At 44.1% G+C, this 22,017-nt stretch overlaps 1 protein-coding gene across 1 annotated transcript in view; it reads right to left on the minus strand.

The window, feature by feature from the left end:
• Nucleotides 1–22,017, minus strand: part of LOC137367180 (dynein axonemal heavy chain 8-like) — a 2,531,605-nt gene that overhangs the window by 604,576 nt on the left and 1,905,012 nt on the right. Inside the window, exon 140 of the mRNA XM_068028616.1 lies at nt 20,661–20,837. Within this exon, the coding sequence (XP_067884717.1) occupies nt 20,661–20,837 (177 nt within the window). The remainder of the gene's footprint in view (nt 1–20,660; nt 20,838–22,017) is intronic.

The raw sequence follows: 22,017 nt of genomic DNA on the forward strand, positions 1-22,017 counted from the left end.
TTAATATCTTTGCTGAACAAAAATCCATCTAACTCAGATTTAAAATTAACAACTGTTCCAGCTTCAACTGCTGTTTGTGGGCAAGAGTTCCAAACCTCTACCATCCTTTGCGTGAAGAAGTGCTTCCTAACATCGCTCCTGAACGGTCTGTTCCTAATTTTTAGACTATGCCCCCTAGTTTTAGAATCTCCAACCAGTGGAAATAGTTTATCTTTATCCAGCCTGTCTATTGCTGTTAATATCTTGAAGACTTCAATAAGATTCCCCTTAACCTTCTAAATTCTAGTGAAAACAGGCCTAATTTGTATAATCTCTCCTCGTAACTTAACCCCTGTCATTCAGGTATCATTCTGGTAAACCTACATTGCACTCCCTCCAAGGCCAATGTATCCTTCCGAAGGTGTGGTGACCAGAACTGCTCACAGTACTCCAAGTGGGGTCTAACCATTCAGAAACTCCTTTCCTTTTTTTTAATTTATTATCACCATAGTGAGGTCTTTATATATGTTCTATTATATGTTAATTTTAGGAGATTAGGCACATATTGCAACAAAGATTTTCAAGGAAACCTTTACATTATGGACAAATACAATATAATGCCTTTAGTACTTTTCAATGTTAAGAGTGTCACAAATTTACGCAAACTGGTGTCACAGACAGCAGGGCCGGAATTTTATGGTGAATGGATGGGAGCCGGACTCTGACGTGAAAGTTGGTGGCGACCCCGCTGCCGCCTAGCCCGGGGATCTGTCGCGTATCTTACGGGTCCCCAGGCTTTAATTGTCCCGAGGTGGGACTTCCACTCACTTGAGGGAGGAGGTCCTGTCTCAGTGAGCTGCCGGCCAATCAGCCGGTCGGCAGCTCTTAGTCCCAGCAGCGCCACGGGAGTGGTGGCCACTGCTGGGACTGCAGCCCAGCCAACGCCATGGATCGAGGAGGGAAGGTAGGTAGGGGCATGCCTCACCAGGGGGATTGGTCCTTTCCTGGTGAGGCTGGAGTGGTCGTTTGGGGGGAGGGGTTGTCTTGGGTCCCAGGGGTGGGTTGGGAGGTGGGGGCGGACCTCAATCGGGCACCCTGTGCCTGACTGCCAGGCCCTCCCCCACCCCCCCGGGGCGCGGAAAGGCCGACAGCTATTGCTGGACGGTCTTTCACGTCCCCAGCACACCCGCTCGCCACGGGTAAAATACATGTGGAGGTGGGCGAGGGCTTTTAAGTGGCCACTTCAGGGTCTTGATTGGCCTCGGGCGGGTGGGCCATTTCCCACCCCCGCTCCGCCCACCATCCACCTGACCACCTGTCCAGAGGCGGAATAGGGGCGGGTAGGCCTCCCGGAGCCTTCCGCTCAATTTTATGCCGCCCCCACGCCACCATACGACCCGCTGGGGCGGCATAAAATTCCGGCCTAGGTCTTGTTTATACAAGTATATGGTCTACTTTTCTTAATTAAAAAAAAAATTAAAAATATTTCATGGAGTTTCTTCAAAACATCTGCCTGATTTTTCTAAACTGATTTTTCTTCAGAGGTAAGTCACTTCAAACTTAATTTTTAGCTTTGAAATGTAAGATATTTTGTTTTTGATTTTATATATTCATAGATAGATGAATGTATTGCATCTTCTCTCGAGGTTTTAATCCCTCCCTACCAGCTGTTAAGGCCCATCTCACTCCCAAACTAGGTGCCACTCTGCTGCTGCTCCCACACTCTTTCGGGCAGAATAAAAGAAAATGCCATGCTGAAATTCTTAAATTTTTTCCTTAATGTGAAATACTTTTTGTAGTTTGCTAGGCCTACTTTTTCACACTGCAACTGTGCTTATGCTTCATAACACCAGCTATTTTGTCTAAATCTTTATAGTTTCCTTCAGGAAACTGCTCCACATCTGCACCTAATGGATTTTCCCCTCTGCAACTGATTTTTACAAATTTTTTGAAACTTTTTATACTTTTATTTTCCCAAGATTGTGATCCTGAGCTGTTCACACCTCTCCCTGGCCCAGACTGTCTCCTCTTGTATGATATCAGATCAGGCATTGAAGAACTTCTGTGGCATCCACAAGGCTTATCCCAATGTGTGCTTAGTGCTCTGTTTAGGCATTCAGGTAAGTCTTGTGGTGCCTGACATTTGGGTTATTCCTGCCATCCGCTTAGGTTAAATTGCTAGAAGAGCATAAAAGAGGAGTAGGCCACGTGGTCCCTTTCGTCATTCAATAAGAAGATAGTTGAACTTCTACATCAAATGCGTGGGAGTGTGAGCTGTGAGGAGGATGCAGAGAAGCTCCAGTGTGATTTGGACAGGTTGAGTGTTGGACAAATACATGGCAGATGCAGTATAATGTGAATAAATGTGAGGTTATCCACTTTGGTGGCAAAAACAGAAAGGCAGATTATTATCTGAACGGCGTTAGATTGGGAAAGGGGAAGGTGCAGCAAGACCTGGGTGTCCTTGTGCATCAGTCGCTGAAAGTAAGCATGTAGATGCAGCAGGGAGTTAAGAAGGCAAATGGTATGTTGGCCTTCATAGTGAGAGGATTCTAGTACAGGAGCAAGGATATCTTTCTGCAATTATACAAGGCCTTGGTGAGACCACATCTGGAGTATTGTGTGCAGTTTTGGTCTCCTTATCTGAGGAAGAATGTTCTTGCTATGGACGGAGTGCAGCGAAGGTTCACCAGACTGAGTCCTGGGATGGCAGGACTGACGTATGAAGAGAGATTGGGTCGATTAGGCTTGTATTCATTAGAGTTTCGAAGAATGAGAGGGGATCTCATAGAAACCTACTAAATTCTAACAGGACTGGACAGACTAGATGCAGGAAGGATGTTCACAATCTAAGGATAAGGGGTAAGCCATTTAGGACTGAGATGAGGAGGGATTTCTATTATTGATATGAATGGGGGTTAAATCAATAAAAATGCTGGCCTGTCGGAAACCTGCTCACTTCTGCCTTTAACCGATAGATGTTTGAGAGTGTGCAGAAACACCCTGTGGAGGTGGTGAGTCAGTTATTCTATTATGTTAGGCAATTAAATTGAAATTTAACCACATATTCTGGCTGTAAGAGCTAACAAACCAACAAAGCGAAAGCAGAGCGGAGATTGATGCCTCAGTAAAACTGGCAGGCTGGAAAGACTTTAAATACTGAAACTGCACAGCTGCTTCCTTATCTAACTGAAAGCTTTTTCCCACAGGACTTGTTCTAAGAGTGTGCTTTCATTGTTTTACAGGTGATTTCCAATGTTTTGGAAGTCATTTTGGAAGTTATTTTTGCTATTTTGGACATTACTCACCTTGATCTGCACTTCTCTGTTGTGAGCCAGTATGGAAGCAGCTTATTCAGCTCTACCTTGGACCTCTGATGAGGAAAAAGAATTGCAGCACCAGCAACAAGGGCAATTAGGGATGGGCAACAAATGCTGGCCCGGCCAACGATACCCACATCCTATGATAGAATTAAAAAAACACTAACAGCACCAGGAGCAGCTGCAGAAACAGCAGCAACACCAACTGCCTTCTCCTCAGCCACATGCCATTCCACTGGGCAGAGGGGATGGACACAGAGCTCCAGCTTGAAGGATATGATACGCTCAGCATGGGATATACAGACAAAGGATTAATGTTCTCAACAAGACTGAGAAGCAGTGTCTCAGCAGGCTCAGAATTTCACACCAGGTCTATGCTGGCATCTCCAGCCTCCAGGAACAAAACCTCCTTCCAGGTGGGCCAGTTGAGCATGCATTGCCAGTGGTACCTCTGACTCCTTCCAGGGATCTACTGGTGGCATCTGCAGGATTTCACAATCATTTGTGCACAAGTGCATTTCCCAGGTGACCGATTCCATGTTTGCCAGGGTTGCCACTTATGTCTACTTTGTTACTGATAAGGCCAGTCACAATGAGAGAGTTATCATATTTGCTGCAGGGGCTGGATTACCACAGGTAAAGGGAGACACAGAAAGCACAGATATGACAAACGAGGTGGCCTCAGATCAACCAGCAGTATTTGTTAATTAAAAGTGTTATGGGCAGGTGGGAAATGGCGTGACTTGTTTCCACTTGTCACCTCCCAACTGACTGCAGATCGCGTTTTTGTTAATGTTTCAGCCCCGTGCTTTGTTTGCCAAATAAACGTACAGTGACAGGTTTTCTTGTAGGTCTGAAACAGAAGGTTAAATATTTATTGATCAATAATCACCCAAAATAATCGTAACGCAACCTACACACATATTCACTCTCATATGCACATTCAAGAAAAGATGGAAAGAAGGCAAAGAGTAAGAGGCGATGAGTTTAAGGTTTAAAAGTCTGCTGTTTTCATGAAAAACCTGTGGGATCCTCTGAAAAGGTAAGTTTTTAAAGTTACAAGCCTGTTTTCTTGTTGTCTTTCACTTGCTGGGATGCTGAAGTCTTCTGGCAATTAACACTTCAGTTTGAAGACGGTGCCGGTATTTCTTAGTTCAATTTTCACAGGCGAGGAGTTGTTTAGAAGTCACTCTCTTATTTCTCTGCTGCAGTTGGTTGTAAACTCACCTCAGCATGGTTCAACTGTTTTAGCTGGAATTGATATCTTTCTTTCTCAGCCTTGTGCCGGAATTAAAGATGGCTTTTGTTGTTCTCTCTGTGACTGGAGATTTCTGGTTGATGTCGTGATATTCTAATCACCTCTTTTGTTCTCCAGAAAAAATTACCTTTAAAGATAAACTCATTAAGTGTTAGTCTAACCCTTGTGACTTTAGGTTTTCAGATCCTGAAGGGCTATAAAGTAGCTTCTGATGGCAGTCTATTTGATAAGATGAGGTATTTCACACTTTATTGTAGTGATTGTGGCTGGAGATGGGCATCTTTGAGTGCTTTTGTTTTAGCTCAGTTTTGTGGATAGCTCAAACCCATGTGTGATGAGCTGTTTATGTTTCAATGCAGACAGGGTTAATGAGTTTTAGTTCCAGCAGGCATGAATGTGTATTTTAGTGCAGGAGAAGGTGGATGTTATGTGACTTTGTCTTCCTTCTTGTTGAAGACAAGTGTACCAGTTTTTTCATTTTTTTTTATAGCTCTCCATTTTTTTTTGTATTTCCATCACTGCATTTCCATACGTGTGACAAAATGAATTCCACGCCATCAATGCTTAACTGGTATGTGGCCACCGGAAGGTTTTCATGCATGGCTGTGCTGCCATGATGCCTTCATAATAAAGCAGTTACATCTCCCATTTCCTGGGAGATAAGTGCTATTCTTTAAGGACGCGGTAGATGAGACCTGTGAGGAGACCTACCACTTATGTAGATGAAAGGTGCAAAGAGAGCCACATGAACACAAGAGTTGTCATTGAAGATGCAATTCAGGTGCCTGATAGATATTGAGGTGCCCTTCAGTGTGTACCAGCATGGGCGTCCTGCATGGTAGTAGTCTGCTGTGCCTTGCACATCATTGTATTGCAGAGAGAACTGGAGCTGCAGGAAGAGGAAGGTGATGACCATTCTGTATCCTTAGAGGAGGAGGAGTTCCTGCACCTGCTCACCAAGCTGCCAGAAAAACCCATGATAAACTCATGCAAGCATAGTTCAGATAACCAGAGTGTGAGAAGCCATATGGCACGGCCCCGGCCCCATGAACATGAAGCATTCCCACAGTTAATAATCCCTCCATCTCATTCACACCCTTTGCTCATCTTCTACTCTGGTCATACCATTCTCCTCAAGGCTAATTTCCATTTGGAAGGTGGGAGACAACAATGAAGATAACTGGACAATGGAAACTTGAAATAAAGTTTACGATTCATTTTACAAATACACTGAGACAGTGTATAAACCCAAGGAAATCCTTTTTTGCAACTAAAGAGTCTTACTCTTCTGCTTCTCACTACATTTATAAAGTGCTATCCCTGTGGCTTCAGCAGAGCTAAAGGAAGGCTTCTTATTGCCCTGCTGTGACAGCTGAGATGCCCATGGTACCATTTTCTGGCATTTGGGCCCCATCAAAGACTGCCCCACCCTGACAGGGGCAAACTCGGTCATCCGGACAGGAGGCAGCATGTGGAGCTCTGAGTGATTGGGGTGAAGACCACAAGGGTTGGAAAATAGGAGCACCTTGAGTAAAGTTCCTACTTTCTTGTACCCTTTTTTCATCTTCCTTCCCACGGCCCACCCACACCTCAACCTGCCAGGAGCGGAAGAACACTGCGGAACTTCAGTGATGTTCTGAATGGCCAAGGCAAGACTTTTCTCCATCCTATTCAAAGTAGCAGACTGACTGTGTAGGTGGTTTGTGAGGTCAAGCATGCACTCAGTTGCCTGGCATGTCTGCTTCTTTGTGCAGGTGGCCATTCTTTCCATGGAGGTGCAATGGTCTGTGACATCATGGCACTCCTCCAATCTCTCTCCAAGGCTGCGTAGTACCTATGGAAATGCTGACAGAACCTTGCACATTTTCTGTTGCTGCTCCAGAATTGTCTTCTTCCTGGATGAACCCTGAGACTTTATTTTTATTCATTCGTGGGATGTAGGCTTTGCTGGCAAGACCAGTAGTTATTGCACTCAGATTCCCACTCAGATAACTTGGTTTCCTCCTGTTCCAGCTCCTTGCAGGATCTGTGGGAGATGAAATCGAACTGGCCTGGGAAAGGGTTCAAAGCCATCAAAGTGCAGATGTTTATATTTCAGTTAATGGTGACAGCAATACAACATAGGTGATTCTTAAATGACATGAGATAGTGTGATATCTAATTCAGCTATCAGGTATCAGGGAGGACCCCATTTTTCCATCCTTCGCCAATGGCCGTGCTCTCCGCTACCATACCGATCTTCATGGCTTCCTCCTCCACAACAGTCAGAGTGGCTATCACGGGAGGGCCATCTCTGGTTCTCTGTCTCTCCTTGGAGTTGTGTGCTCCCTTCTCCTGCAAAGAGTGAAAGCAAAAAATTATGAATGTGCGAAATGAATTGTGCGGAGAGGATGGAATGACATCATTTGTGGAGGGTCAGTGTGAGGGATGGGTGTGAAATGTTAATAAAATGAAGGGGGCATGCCAGTGTTAGCTGTTCAGATGGAGGTGTGAGCAGGTGCTGCAAGTGAGAGGAATGAGTGGAGCTGCAACATGTTGATCTGAGGAGTGCTGTGAAGGAGAATGCTGGGGAATTCAGAATGTGGGGCTTGGTACCTGAAAGTAGGATGCCACTCATCTTTCCTGTCCTCATGAGGTCATTAAACTTCTTTCAGCATTGAATCCAGCTGTGAGTGTCCACACTCCTCCTGCTCATTTTGTTAGTCACTCCTGCTTGGTTTGAGAGGCTAGCCACTTCCTCCCATACATAGGAAACAATACTTCTCTTAGGGCCATCACAGCCTGCAGCATGAACTTGAGTAAAGCATCAGGGACCTGAGCTTAGTTAAACAGCCACAGCAAAGCCCCCTCCTCTAAGAACTGCTTTCACAACCTGCTGCTGGTCCCCCACTGCGAGCGAAGTGGTTTCGTTAAAATTCTGCCCATTGGGAAGGGTTACTCAAGGATTGGTCAAAGAGGTGAGTTTTAAGGAGGAAGAGGGAGATGGACTGGCAGAGGGACTCAGAGAGGAAATTCCAGAGCATGGGGCCTAGCTGACTTAAGGTATGCCTGAATGGAGAGGTTGTAGGGCTGGTCACAGAAATAGATAGGGAGGATGAGGCCACAAAGTGATTTAAACATGAAGGTAAGCATTTTTAAGTTTAGTTTAGAGATACAGCACTGAAACAGGCCCTTCAGCCCACTGAGTCTGTGCCAACCAACAACCACCCATTTATACTAATCCTACATTAATCCCATACCACATCCCCACCATTCTCCTACCACCTACCTACACTAAGGGCAATTTACCATGGCCAATTTACCTATTAACCTGCAAGTCTTTGGCTGTGGGAGGAAACAAGAGCACCCAGCAAAAGCCCACATGGTCACAGGGAGAACTTGCAAACTCCGCACAGGCAGTACCCGGAACTGAACTCAGGTCGCCAGAGCTATGAGGCTGCAGTGCTAACCACTGTGCCGCCTAAATTCTGAATTCTTAAATTCTAAACAGAGAACTTGGAGCCAATGTCGATCAGCAAGGTCAAGAGAAATAGGTGAGCAGGACTCAGTGTGGGATAGAAAACATGCAGCAGTGTTTTGGATCAGCTTAAGTTTATCCAGGATGAGAAGAAAGCAGGACGGTCATTAGAATAATTGAGCCTGGAAGTGTTGAAGGAATCAATACAGATTTCAGCAGCAGATGGTTAAAGTAGGACTAAAATTGAAATTAGTCATAAATTTAAGTCTGCAATTCATAAATATTTATTCATTTAATCATTTGAAGTAAATCACTTTAAAATTTCACTTAATCAGTAATAATTAATTTTGTAAAATCCTTGGAATGCAATCTGTGCAGTAACACTAGCATCCTACCCGCCACTGCCCTCCATCAGATTATCTGAGTAAATGGGCAGAATTTTAACTGCGAAGGGAAGGTGGGTTCAGGTGCAGGCACGAGGTTAAAGCCCTGAAAAGTGGTTTAACCCGGGTCGGTGGGGTGGGGGGGGGGGGGGGGGGGGTGGGTACAGGTGAGTGGAGCACCCCAATGGAACTGTTGGCTAAGTAATTAAATGTTTAAAGAGGCAATTAACTGAGAATTTAACACAGCATTCTGGCTAAAACAGCCAGCACATGGGTTTTCTGAGCTGTTTGGAACTTGTGAGGGTCAACCAGACAACAGCTTGGTGAAGATTGCTTCTTTAGTGAAACTATCAAGCTGGGAAGCTTTCAAACAGTAAAACTGAATAGCTGTAGCTGTGCCTAGGTGAGAATCTGGCACTCGCAGTTCTTCAAAGAGTGTGCTCTCGTTGCTTGGTAGGTGATTTCCAACTGCTTGGAAGTCTGTTCACCTGTCTTGGACTTCACTCAACTTGATCTGCATGTCCATGCTGCAAACCTTCATTGTGGCATGGGAGCAGCTTATGCCTCTCTACCTTGGACTTATGATGAGGAAAAAGAAGAGTAGCCCCGGCAACAGCATCACCACTGGGAGGAGCAGGAACAAAATCAACAGCAGCAGCTCCAGATGCCTTCTCTTCCGCCACATGCCACACCACAGGAAAGAGGGTATGGACACAGAGAAGGTCTACAGGCAGATCAGCTCTCTCGACATGTGTGTGCACCAGTGCCTCAGGCGGCGCAGGCTATCATGATAAGTTGTTGCTGTCGTCTGCAGCCTCCTGGAACAAGATCTCCTTCCCAATGGACCAAGTGGGCATGCATTGTCAGGGGCCGTCAGGTGACTATCAATGGAGGGCCCCTTGCACTCCCCTCATTTCTCTCCCTGGAGTTCTGCGCTCTCCTCCTGCAAGGAGCAAAAGATGAGAGTTGCGAGTGTGAGAAATCGATTGTGTGGAGAGGAGAGAAGGACAACATTTATGAAGGGTGACTGTGGGGCATGGATGTGAGATGGCGAAAGATGAGTGTGAGTTCGAGCTATTGGACGGGGATGTGAGGAGGTGACTGGAGAGGGGAAACAGTGGACATGCAAGGTGTGTTGATCTGAGGAGGGTAGTGCCAAAGAATGCTGGGAAAATCAGAGTGTGGGTTTTGGCACCTGAAAGTGTTCTGCCATTCACCTTTCCTGCCCCTCTGAGGTCCTTGAACATCTTGCGGCACTACATCCAGGTTCAAGGTACTACTATCCTGCTATTCATTTCTTCAGCCATTTCCATCCATCCTACTTCCCTTGAGAGGATGGTCTCATCCAACCATCCATGACAAATATTTTTATTTCAAAAAATATACTTTACTCATAAAATTTGTAAAATTACATTACATATCACCCATCCAGGTAAGTGGAGAGTATTCCATCACACTCCTGACTTTTGCCTTGTAGATGGTTGACAGGCTTTGGGGAGTCAGGAGGTGAGTTACTCGCCTCAGGATTCCTAGCCTCTGACCTGCTCTTGTAGCCACGGTATTTATATGGCTACTCCAGTTCAGTTTCTGGTCAATGGTGACCCCTAGGATGTTGATAGTGGGGGATTCAGTGATGGTAATGTTGTTGAATATCAAGGGGAGATGGTCAGATTCTCTCTTGTTGGAAATGGTCATTGCCTGGCACTTGTGTGGCGCGAATGTTACTTGCCACTTATCAGCCCAAGCCTGGATATTGTCCAGGTCTTACTGCATTTCTACACGGACTGCTTCAGTATCTGAGGAGTCGCGAATGGTGCTGAACATCGTGCAATCATCAGCGAACATCCCCACTTCTGACGTTATGATTGAGTTAAAGAGCCATGGCAAAGCGCACTGACAGAATAAATAGGCTCTTGACCTGCGACCGGCCTCCCTGCTGCAAGTAAGTCTGTAAAGTTAAAATTCAGCCCAATGAGAAGGCATCTAATTTTCATGGGAATTGCCTAAGTGCTACTATGTGTGCATTGCCAGGCTGCCACATATGCCCAGAAAATTAGGCAGGTGTCTGTGAGTGGTAGGGTGGAAGTATTGACTAGTTCTTTCCCTGTCCTCAGCTGTTTATGCCTTAGTCCCTTGCTGAGAGGATGGATCAAGAAATTTATTTTTGAATGTCCTCTTTCTTCACTTTTTCCCTGACCTCACTTAGCATCTCAGCTTCTAGCATCACAATTGTCAGTATAGTGAGTTTCTGCCTCTGGCTCTGTGCTGCTGATGCCATTTGTTTTGAAAGGACTGGCAGAGGTTCTGATCTTTACAAAGCACATTGGACACTCTCAAATATAGCAGAGAAGTAAGTTCTATCATTTTGCATTAGATTGCACTCCCACTGAAATTATGATGGGACATTAACAGAAGATCTGCAATTTTTTGGGGTCATAAAGTTTACATTTACAATTTGTAAAGAAACATCTTACATTTGCAATTAATTTTAAAAAATGTTAACTTTAACATTACTTAGTAACTTCAGATTCCTGATCATATTTAAAATGATAATTTCTATATTTGACACAATAATGACAGTTAAATATTACTTTTCTATTTTTCTATTAGATTTTATAATTTATCATGTTAATTTTTCATTTAATTTTTATTCTGGGACATATATTTATTATTTATATTTTAAAATACTTCCAGTTATGGGTAGGTTTTCTTTTGAAATGGTGTGACAACATGGGAGCATCAAGGGCAAATAGTCCCACATTAGCTTCAGATGGATATAATGTAGTGGACATCGATAATTGGCTACTGATGAATGCTTAGCAACACAATGGAGTTCAATTTGTTTTATTCATTAAAAAATGCTTTTAAAATTGATGCACATCCTGTCCCATGTGGGAACTCCAGGAAACTTCTCATGCCGTGGACAACCACAGGAGCAGGAGGTATTATCAGCTGAAAGAACTTGAGCTCTGGGTTTCAGAGCTGGAGCAGCAGCTGGCATCATTGTGGTGTATCTGTGAGCCTTACAGCTACGTGGATAGCGCATTTCTGGATGTGGTCACCCTGCAGCTTAAGGAGTGCAGGCAGAGAAGGAGTGAGTGACTGCTAGGCAGTCAAGGAGAACCAGGCAGGTAGTACAGGAATCCCCAGACTGCATATCACTCTCTAACTGGTATTCAGTTCTGAATACTGTTGACAAGGTTGGTTCCTCTGGGAGTGCAGCTAGAGCCAAGTCCACAGCATCACAGGTAGCTCAGCTGCACAGTGGGGCAGTAGGAAGATTGGAAAAGTGATAATGAAAGGGGATTCTGTACTTAAGGGAACAGACTGGCGTTTCTTTGGCCGCATTTGTGAATCAAGGATGGTATGTTGCCCCTATGGTACCAAAGATGTCAAAGATGTCACTGAGCGGCTCCAGAGCACTCTGAGAGGAGAGAGGGAACAACTAGCAGTTGTGGTGCATATTGGGTAGAAAGAGGGATGAGGTCCTGCAGGCAGATTCTGGGGGCTAGAAAAGAAACCAGCAAGCAGGACCTCAAAGGTATTAATCTCCGGATTACTCCCGGCACCACGTGCTAGTGAGTGTAGGAGGATAGAGCAAATGAATACGTGGCTGCTCAGATGGTGCAGGAGGGAGGGCTTTAGATTCCTGGGAGATTGGGACCGTTTCTGGGAGAGATGGGACCTGTATAGGCCAGACAGGTTGCACCTGAACAGAGCCAGGACCAATGTCCTTATGGGTGGTTTGCTGTGCTACTGGGGAGGATTTAAACTAAGTTGGCAGGGGTATGGAACCAGGATGTAGCATTAGAGAGGAAAAGCAAGGTGCACAAAGAATTGGGAGAGACAGCACTTAAGTAAGAAATGGCAAGATATTCGGATAGGTCAGAGTAAGAGGGAATGCAATAAAGGTCTAAATTAGGTTTGCAGTGCATGTATGTGACCACAAAGGGCTGGATATAATATTTCCGCCGCACGGTGTGGCGGCGGGTGGAAAAAATGGCACGCGTCATGCTACCACAATGTTGCGCAAGGCGGTTCATTTGAATACGCCAGTCTGCCCTCCCCCCAACCCCACCCCCAATCATGTGGAGGGGGATGGCTCTTCAATGCCGTCAATGGCATCAGCTGCCTGTGAGCAGGCGTTGGTGCCATTTTTAAAGGGCAGCCAGCCCTGCCGGCTCATTTACATTTTTAAGTAAATCTCCCCAATGTAACAATTAAAATTCTATCATCCCTTTCCCATTCCCCAATAACTATTAAATTCAATATTTGCCCTCTTCCCCCAAAACACTTACCTTCAACACTTGACCTTCCCACCGACAAAATGAACAAAGTGCAGAGGTCACTCCTTCCCACCATCCGCTACACTAGTGATGTAAATCTGACCCCGCTTTCCCCCCATCCCCGCAGTAAAAATCATAAGTTCCCCCTTCCCCACAACAGTGGTGCCTGCTTTTCCTAGACAGGAAAGTGAAGGTGTGTGAGTGCCAGCCACCGCTCAGAAGATCATTTCATTTCATTCATTTAAATAAGGTAATCTGGGTTCCGTTGCCCAGCGGTGGGGAACTGCCATGGAGCTGTGCCGCCACCAGGAAGATGGGGCCCAGCATTCCAGGTGTTGGACTCCATGGCAGGCTATTGCCAGAATGATTTTCCATCCCCCCACCCCCACCATGGAGCCCGCATCAGGAGCAGAGTAAAATCCTGGCCAAGGATGGTGAGTGTAGGCACAGATAGCCAAGTGGGAATATGATGCGATAACAGATACCTGGCTCAAAAAAAGGCTGGACTAGGTTCTAAATATTCCTGGATACAAGGTATTCAGAAAATATAGGTAAGGAAAGAAAGGAGGAGTGGTGGCAATATTGATTAAGGAAATTACAGAGCTGGAGAGAGATGTCCCAGAGGGGTCAAGGACAGAATCTATTTGCTTAGAGTTAATAAACAACAGAGGTCCCATTACACTTATAGGTATACTCTGTAAGCCAACAATTAGTGGGAAACATATAGAGGAACAGATTTTCAGCGAAATTACAGACAACTGCAAAAAATATAGAGTCGTTGTGATGGGGAATGTTAATTATCGTAATATAGACTGAGATAGTAATAGTATAAAGGGGAACAGTTTCTGAAGCATATTCAGGATAATATTTGAGATTAATATATTTCCCACCCAATGAAAAAGAAGGCATTGCTGGATCTGGTTCTGGAGAATAAGATCAGTCAGGTGGATCAAGTGTCAGGTTGGGAAAGATTTAAGGAGAAGGATCAGTGTATCATAGGCTTAGGGTAGCTAGGGAAAAGGACAAGCAGTTATTCAGAGTAAAAAAATAATTAATTGCAGGATAGCCAATTGAAATACATTCCCATGAGGAGGAAATATAGGACAAACAAAGCCAGTGCTACCTGAATGATATAAGAGTTAACAAGTAAGATGAAGCAGAAGACGATGTGTATAACAGATGCCTGGTTGATAATACAAATGAGAACCAGGCTGAATATGAAAAAAATCAGATGGGAAGTGATAAAAGAAATAAGAGTATCAAAGAGAAAGTATGAGAAGAGACTAGCAGCTAACATAAAAAGAAACCAAAAGTCTTCTGTAGGCTTATGAATAGTAAAACAGTAGCAATATGAGGCTTAGACCCGATTAGGGACTAAAAAGGGGATTTACGGAAGGAGGCAGAGGGCATGGCTGAGGTATAAATGAGTACTTTGCATCTGTCTTCTCCAAGGAAGAAGATGCTGCCTAAATCATAGTGAAAGAGCAGGTAGTTGAGGCACTGGATCAGCTAAAACACGATGAAGAGGAGGAATTAGAAAGGCTGGCTGTATTTAAATTGATAAGTCACCAGGACCAGGTCTGATGCATCTGAGGAGACTGAGGGAAATAAGTGAGGAAATTGCAGAGGCCTAGCCATAATCTTCCATTCCTCCTTCGATACAGGAGTGGTGACAGAGGACTGGAGAATTGCAAATGTTACACCTTTGTTCAAAAAAGGATGTAAGGATAAGCCCAGCAACTACAGGTCAGTTAGTTTGTTTTAGTTTTAGTTTTAGTGATACAGCACTGAAACAGGCCCTTCGGCCCACCGAGTCTGTGCCGACCATCAACCACCCATTTATACTAATCCTACACTAATTCCATATTCCTACCACATCCCCACCTGTCCCTATATTTCCCTACCACCTACCTATACTAGGGGCAATTTATAATGGCCAATTTACCTATCAACCTGCAATTCCTTGGCATGTGGGAGGAAACCAGAGTACCCGGAGGAAACCCACGCAGACACAGGGAGAACTTGCAAACTCCACACAAGCAGTACCCAGAATTGAACCCGGGTCGCTGGAGCTGTGAGGCTGTGGTACTAACCACTGCGCCAATGTGCCGCCCTACCACTGCGCCGTCCTACCACTGCGCCACTGTGCCGCCCTGGTGGTGGGAAAGCCTTTAGAAATGGTAATCTGGGACAAAATTATCAGTCACTTGGACAAATGGGGATTAATTAAGAAAAGCCAGCACAAATTTGTTAAAGACAAATCATGTTTAGCCTTTTTTTAAAATTCGTTCATGGAATGCGGGTATTGCTGGCAAGGGCAGTATTTGTTGCCCATCCCTATTTGCTGTTGAGCAGGTGGTGGTGAGCCACTGCAGTCCAGGTGATTTAGGTACACCCACAGTGCTGTTTGGAAGAGAGTTTCAGGATTTTGACCCAGCAACAGTAAAGGCACGGCGAAATAGTTCCAAGTCAGGATGGTGTGTGGCTTTAATAAGAACTTGCAGGTGGTGTTGCCCTTGTCCTTCCAGGTGCAGAGGTTGCATGTTTTGAAAGTGATGTAATGGGATTACATCGGATATACAGCACAGAAACAGGCCATTCGGCCCAACCAGTCCATGCCGGCATTTATGCTCCATTCAAGTCTCTTTCCTTATCTAAACCTATCATTGTAACCCTCTATTCCTTTCTACCTCATATGCTTTTCTAGCTTCCCCTTAAATGCATCCAAACTATTTGCTTCAACCATTCACTGTGATAGTGAGCTCCACATTTTCACCAGTCTTTGGGTTAAGAAGTGTCTTCTGAATTCCCTACTGGATTTCTAGATGACTATTTTATATTGATGGCCTCAAGGTATGCACTTCCCAACATGAGGAAACATTAGCAAGCAATCAGGAAGGCAAATGGTATGTTGGCTTTTTTTGCAAGAGGATTTGAGTCACCACCTATCCCTGCTCACTTACTTAAAACCTAATACATTTCTAACCTTTGCCAGTTCTGATGAAAGGTCACAGACCTGAAACATTAACTCTGCTCCTCTTTCCACAGATGCTGCCTGACCTGCTGAGTGTATACAGCATTTTCAGTTTTTATTACATTTTTATCACCTTGCTAACCAGTGGCACAACTTTTAGTGCTTGGTGAATTTGTACTCTGAGACCCCTTTGTTCCTCTATCCCACCTAGACTTGCACCTTCCAAGTTATAAGTGACCTCCCAATTCTTCCTACCAAACTGTACTACCTCACATTTATGTGTGTTGAATTAATTTGTCAATTATTTGCCCATTCTGCAAGTTTATTAATATCTTCTTGTAATTTGTTGCAGTCCTACTCAGCATTGACTATCCCCTGCAATTCGGTGTCATCCGCAAAATTGGAATTGTGCTTTTGATTCCAAAGTCCGAATCCTTAATATGAATTGTGAACAGCAGTGGTCCGAGCATTGATCCTTGTGGAATGCCATTTCCAACCTTCTGTCACTCTGAAAAACTACCCTTTACTCCCATTCTCTGCTTTCTGTCTTGAAGCCAGCTAGCAATTTATTCTGCCACTGACTCCACATTCTCTAACCTTATTCATTAATCAATTATTGGGCACCTTATCAAAGGCCTTTTGAAAATCCAGATAAATTACATCTACTGTATTACTATTGTCTGCACTCTGCTATTTCCTCAAAAAATTCAATAAGGATGATCAATCAAGATTTTTCCTTTTGCTAACTATTCATTGTTATGTTTTTCATTTCTAGAAATTCTTCTATTCTTTCCTTCAGTAGGGATTCCATTATTTTTTCGAACACCGATGTTAGCTACTGGTCTATAATTCCCTGGGCATGTTCTGTCCCCCTTCCTAACTATAGGAATTACATTAACTATTTGCCAGTCTTTTTGCATTACACTTTTTCTAACAAGTTGCTAAATATGTGTAGTTCTGCCTCTGCTATCTCTTCCCTAGATTCTTTTAAAATTACGTGGATGCAATCCATCTGGACCAGGGTTTTATCCTCCAAGTTTGATTAGTTTATTCAATATATTCTTTTTCATTTTAAATGCACTTATCTCATTGCTCATCTCAACATTCAATGTCATGTCTACCTGTTCTATCTCCCTGGTAAATACCAAAGCGAAATAATTATTTAATATTTCTGCCATTGTTATCTGTGGTATTGTCCTGTCTATCCCTTAATAGCCCTATTCCTATCACAGCCTTCCTTTTTTATTAATGTGCTTGTAATATATTTTACTAATTTTCTTTATGTTCCTCTTTGCCTTCCTAATGTTTTGACTTCTCTCCTAATCTCCATATTTTCTCTTACCATGCACTCCTCTGCTGTCTATGCACTTAATGTATGCCTCTTTCCTAACCCTCAATTGTTCCATGATGCCTTCATTCATGGAGTCTCATGAGTGTTTGATTTGTTTTCTTTTAGCGGAATATATTTTTTCTTGCACTCTGTTGAACACCATTTTAAAAGTTTCCCACTGTTGTTCTACATCATTGGTTGCCAATATTGTTGTCCATTTTATTTTCCCAAGTGCTAGTCTCAGCCTCTCAAATCAGCTTTTATCCAGTCTATTAACCTGGTTTGCAACATGCATATATCCTTCTCTATCATCATCTTAAAGCATATTATATTATGGTCGCTATTGCCTAGATGATCCCCGACTTTTACTTCTCTTATCTGCTTTAGTTCATTCCCCATTACTAGATCTAATGGTGAATCTTCCACTGTTGGGCAGTTCACATATTGGACTAGAAAGGAGGTTTGAGACTTGCTGCAGTAGATGATGCGCTGGTGTTGAAGGGAGTGAATGTATCGGCTGGTGGATAGAATGCTAATTGAACAGGCTGCTTTGTCTTGGATAGTGTCGAATGTTTTGTGTGTTGTTGGAGCTGCACCCATCCAGGCAAGTGGAGAGTATTCCATCACACTCCTGACTTGTGCCTACGAGATGATGGACAGGCTTTGGGGAGCTGGTAGGTTAGCAACTTGCTACAGAATTCTGAGCCTCTGACCTCCCTTGTAGCCACAGAATTTATACGGTTGATCCAATTAAATTTCTGGTCAACGGTAAATCCCCCGATGTTGATGGTATGGGATTTAGTGATGGTAATGCCATTGAATGGCAATGGGTGATGGTTATATTCTCTCTTGTAGGAGATGGTCATTGCCTGGCACCTTTGCAGCATGAATATTACTTGCCACTTAACAGCCTAAGTTGTCCAGGTCTTGCTGCATGCGGGCACGGACTGCTTCAGTATCTGAAGAGCTGACAATGTTCCTGAACGCTGTGCAATCATCAGCAAACATCCCCTCTTCTGACCTTATAATGGAGGGAAGGTCATTGATTAAGCACCTGAAGTTGGTTGGGCTGAGGACATGACCCTGAGCGGCGTCCTGGGCTGTGATGATTGGCCTTCAACAAACGCAACAATCTTCTTCTGTGCTAGGTATGACCCCAACAATTGGAGAGTTTTACCCCAATTCCCATTGACTTCAATTTTGCTAGGGCTCCTTGATCCACACTCAGTCAAATGCTACCTTGGTGTCAAGAGTAGATGCTCTCACCTCACTTGATTTGTTTTACATTCTTTCTCAGGATGTGGATGTCACTGGCAAGGCCAGCGTTTGTTGCCCATCCTTAATTGCCCTTGACAACTGAATGGCTTGCTAGGCCATTTCAGAGGGCAGTTAAGAGTCAACCACATTGCTGTGTGTCTGGAGTCACATGTTGCCAGATCAGGTAAGGACAGCAGGTTTCCTTCTGTAAAGGGCATGAGTGACCCAGATGGATTTTTAGGACATTTGATGATAGTTTCATGGCACCATTACTGAGACTAGCTTTCAATTCCAAATTTTTCCTGTATCCCCAGGGCATTAGCCTGGGCCTCTAGATTACTAGTCCAGCAACATTACCTCTATGCTGCTGTCTCCCTTTAATGTTTTTTGATGAGGCAATTGAAACCATTGATGAGGGTAATGCTGTTGATAGGTCTACATGGCTTCCAAAAGGCACTTGATAAAGTTCTACATAACAGGCTTCTACATAACAGAGTTAAAGCCCATGGAATAAAGGGGACAGTGCAGCACAGATACAATGTTGGCTGAGTGACAGGAAACAGAGTGTAGTGGTGAATGATTGTTTTTCAGACTGGAGGAAGGTATATAGTGGGGTTACCCAGGATCAGTATCCAGGACCACTGCTTTTCTTGATCCATATTAATAACCTTGACTTGGGTGTGCAGGGCACAAAACTTAGAAGTATTGTGTACTGGAGGGAGGAAAATAATAGACTTCAAGAGGGCATAGACAGGCTGGTGGATTGGGTGGACACATGGCAAATGAAATTTTATATAGTTCAGGATGCCTGAATGAGTGCAGCTCCAACAACACTCAAAAAGCTCGAACCATTCAGGACAAAGCAGTCGCTTGATTGGCATCCCATCACTAGCTTAAATAGTCACTCCCTCCAACACCAGTGCGCAGTGGCAGCAGTGTGTACCATACAAAAGATGCACTGCAGCAACTCACCAAGCATCCTTTGACAGCACCTTCCAAACCCACAACCTTTACCACCTCCAAGCCACACATTATTCTGACTTGGAACTATATTTGGCAGAGAAGCGTGAAGTGATACATCTTGGTTGGAAGAACAAGGAGATGCAATATAAAATAAAGGATACAATTCTAAAATTGGAAGGAACATGGGGATATATGTGCACAAATTGTTGAAGTTGGCAGGGAAGGTTGAGAAAGTGGTTAATAAGGCATATGGGATGCTGACATTTGTAAATGGAGTACAAAAGCAAGGGTTATGGTGAACCTTTGTAAAGCACTCGTTCAGTCTCAACTGAGATATTGTGTCCAATTCTGGGCACCACACTTTAAGAAGGATGCAAAGGCATTGGAGAAAGTTCAGAAAAAATTTACAGGAATGCTTCCAAGGATGAGGGACTTCAGTTACATGGATAGATTGGAGAAACTGGGGCTATTCACCTTAGAAAGGAGAAGTTGAGAGGAGATTTGATAGAGGTGTTCAATTCATGAGGGGTCTGAACAGAGTATATCAAGAGAAACTGTTCCCATTGGTGGAAGTGTTGCAAACCAGAGAACACCAACTTAAGGTGAATGACGAAAGGACCAAAAGTGACATGAGGAAAAATGTTTTTATGCAGCGAGTGGTTAGGAGCTGGAATGCACTACCTGAGAATGTGGTGTAAGAAAATTCAATCTTGGCTTTCTAAAAGGAATTGGATAATTATCTGAATAGAAAAGATTTGCAGGGCTACAGGGAAAAGGCAGAGTAGTGCGACTAGCTGAGTTGCTCTTGCAGAAAGCCAGCATGGACACAATGGGCTGAATGGCCTCCTTCTGTGCTGTAACTATTCTTTGATTCGATGATTCTATAAGATGGTTCCTGAAATCCATCCTGTATCAATTAGATGTTACTGCACTGGAGAGGATGCAGAGGAGATTCACCAGGATGCTGCCTGGGTTGGAGCATTTCAGCTATGAAGAGAGACTGGATAGGCTAGGGTTGTTTACTTTAGAACAGAGAAGGCTGAGGGGAGACATGATTGAGGTATACAAATATATGAGGGACATTGATAGGTTAGATAGGAAGAAACTTCTTCCCTTAGCAGAGCGGTCAATAACTAGGGGACATAAATTTAAGGTAAGGGGCAGGAGATTTAGAGGGGATTTGAGAAAAACTTTTTTCACTCAGCGGGTGGTTGGAGTCTGGAACGCACTGCCTGAAGAGGTGGTAGAGGCAGGAACCCTCACAACATTTGAGAAGTATCTGGATCAGCACTTGAAACGCCAAAGCATACAAGGCTACGGGCCAAGTGCTGGAAAATGGGATTCGAATAAATAGGCTTGATGGCCGGCGCAGACATGTTGGGCCAAAGGGCTGGTTTCGGTGCTGTATAACTCGATGACTCGATAATTCAATGATTCTAGTCAAGATACTCACATTCAGAGCAGCCTCTGCAGCTTCCAGTGCTGGCTTTGCGGCTATCAGTGTGCCCTCTGCAATATTTTTTTCCAATTCTATTTCATCCACAATTTTCTGGGCCTTATCTTTCACTAGCAAGACTTCATTCTTGACCATCTCTGCTGCTTCTGCACTCACTGTCACCTCTCCTAGCACCTGCAGCACATCAGAGTGAGGGAATTAATGAGATATTTCAATTAATGATACAAAGACACTATTTTTAAATGGGAGGTGGGTATAGTGTGCATGACCCCTGAAGTTGGCAGCACATCCGGAAAGTCTGGCATCATTACCATATCCTCCATCAGAACCCACCCAAGCCCATCCAGATGCACTACCTGGAGGTATGTCGGAGCAAAAGATCGCTGGGAGAAGATGGCACCTGGGGATCTGCAGGATTGGTCCTGGCAATCAGGTAGGTGATAAGAAGAAATGGAAGAGCCAAAAGCGATTGGGGAGGGGGGAAACAGGTGTAAAGGATGGCCAAGGCTTCCTTGTGAGGCCTGAAAAAGCAATAATTAACAGTTTTGGTGGCAGTCTGAAAAACAATTCATCCTGACCAGGGGTAGGAATATCAAGAATGATACAAAAATATTGAAGATTTTAATGTTGAGTGGCTGACTGGTGGAGTGCGCTAGTTGGCTACCCAATGATGCTGATGAAAGGCCTGGTCCACATTGAAATCCAGGGCTCATTAGCATGCTGGCAGCAGGCTGCAGGCGAAACAGTGCAGCTCACCAGCACTGAGCCCATGCAATATTGGGCGACCGCAAGGCTGGGCTGGCTGGGTTCTTGATTTCAGCTTTGCCACCTTGTGGGTGGGATCAAGGGAATAGCTGCTGAACAGAGGTTACAGGGAGGCACAGGTACTTCCACACATGGACAGACATGAACACCAAAGGGGAAGCATAGGAGTTCCTAGCAGTTCCCAGCTCAGAAGCTGGATGCACAGCAACCTTTTGAATTTATTATCTGAGAGACACATGACCTATCAAAGAGGAAGAAAAGAAAATAAGAAAGGCAGAGGGAAAAATTGTGTTTACCAGAATTTTTTCATAATTCAGCAAACTATAAGGGAGATATCTTAGTGGCCTCTTGTTTTCCTGGTTTATGCTTTCAAGCTATTACTTTGGGACTGTTTATTCACATGCAGATCTCAAGACGGTAGTAGCTTTTATTAATTATGCTACCTTCATTGCAGAACATTTAATTGACAATTTCTCCGGTGCACATTTTGTTTAAACAGTCTTCTCAACATTAAGATTATAGGTCTTATTTCGCTTCCAAAATACGAATCCTTCATATTTTTGGATAATAGCTAACTTGCATGAACATT

The sequence above is a fragment of the Heterodontus francisci genome, chromosome 3, assembly GCF_036365525.1.
Source record: "Heterodontus francisci isolate sHetFra1 chromosome 3, sHetFra1.hap1, whole genome shotgun sequence".
In the NCBI taxonomy this organism is placed as follows: domain Eukaryota; kingdom Metazoa; phylum Chordata; class Chondrichthyes; order Heterodontiformes; family Heterodontidae; genus Heterodontus; species Heterodontus francisci.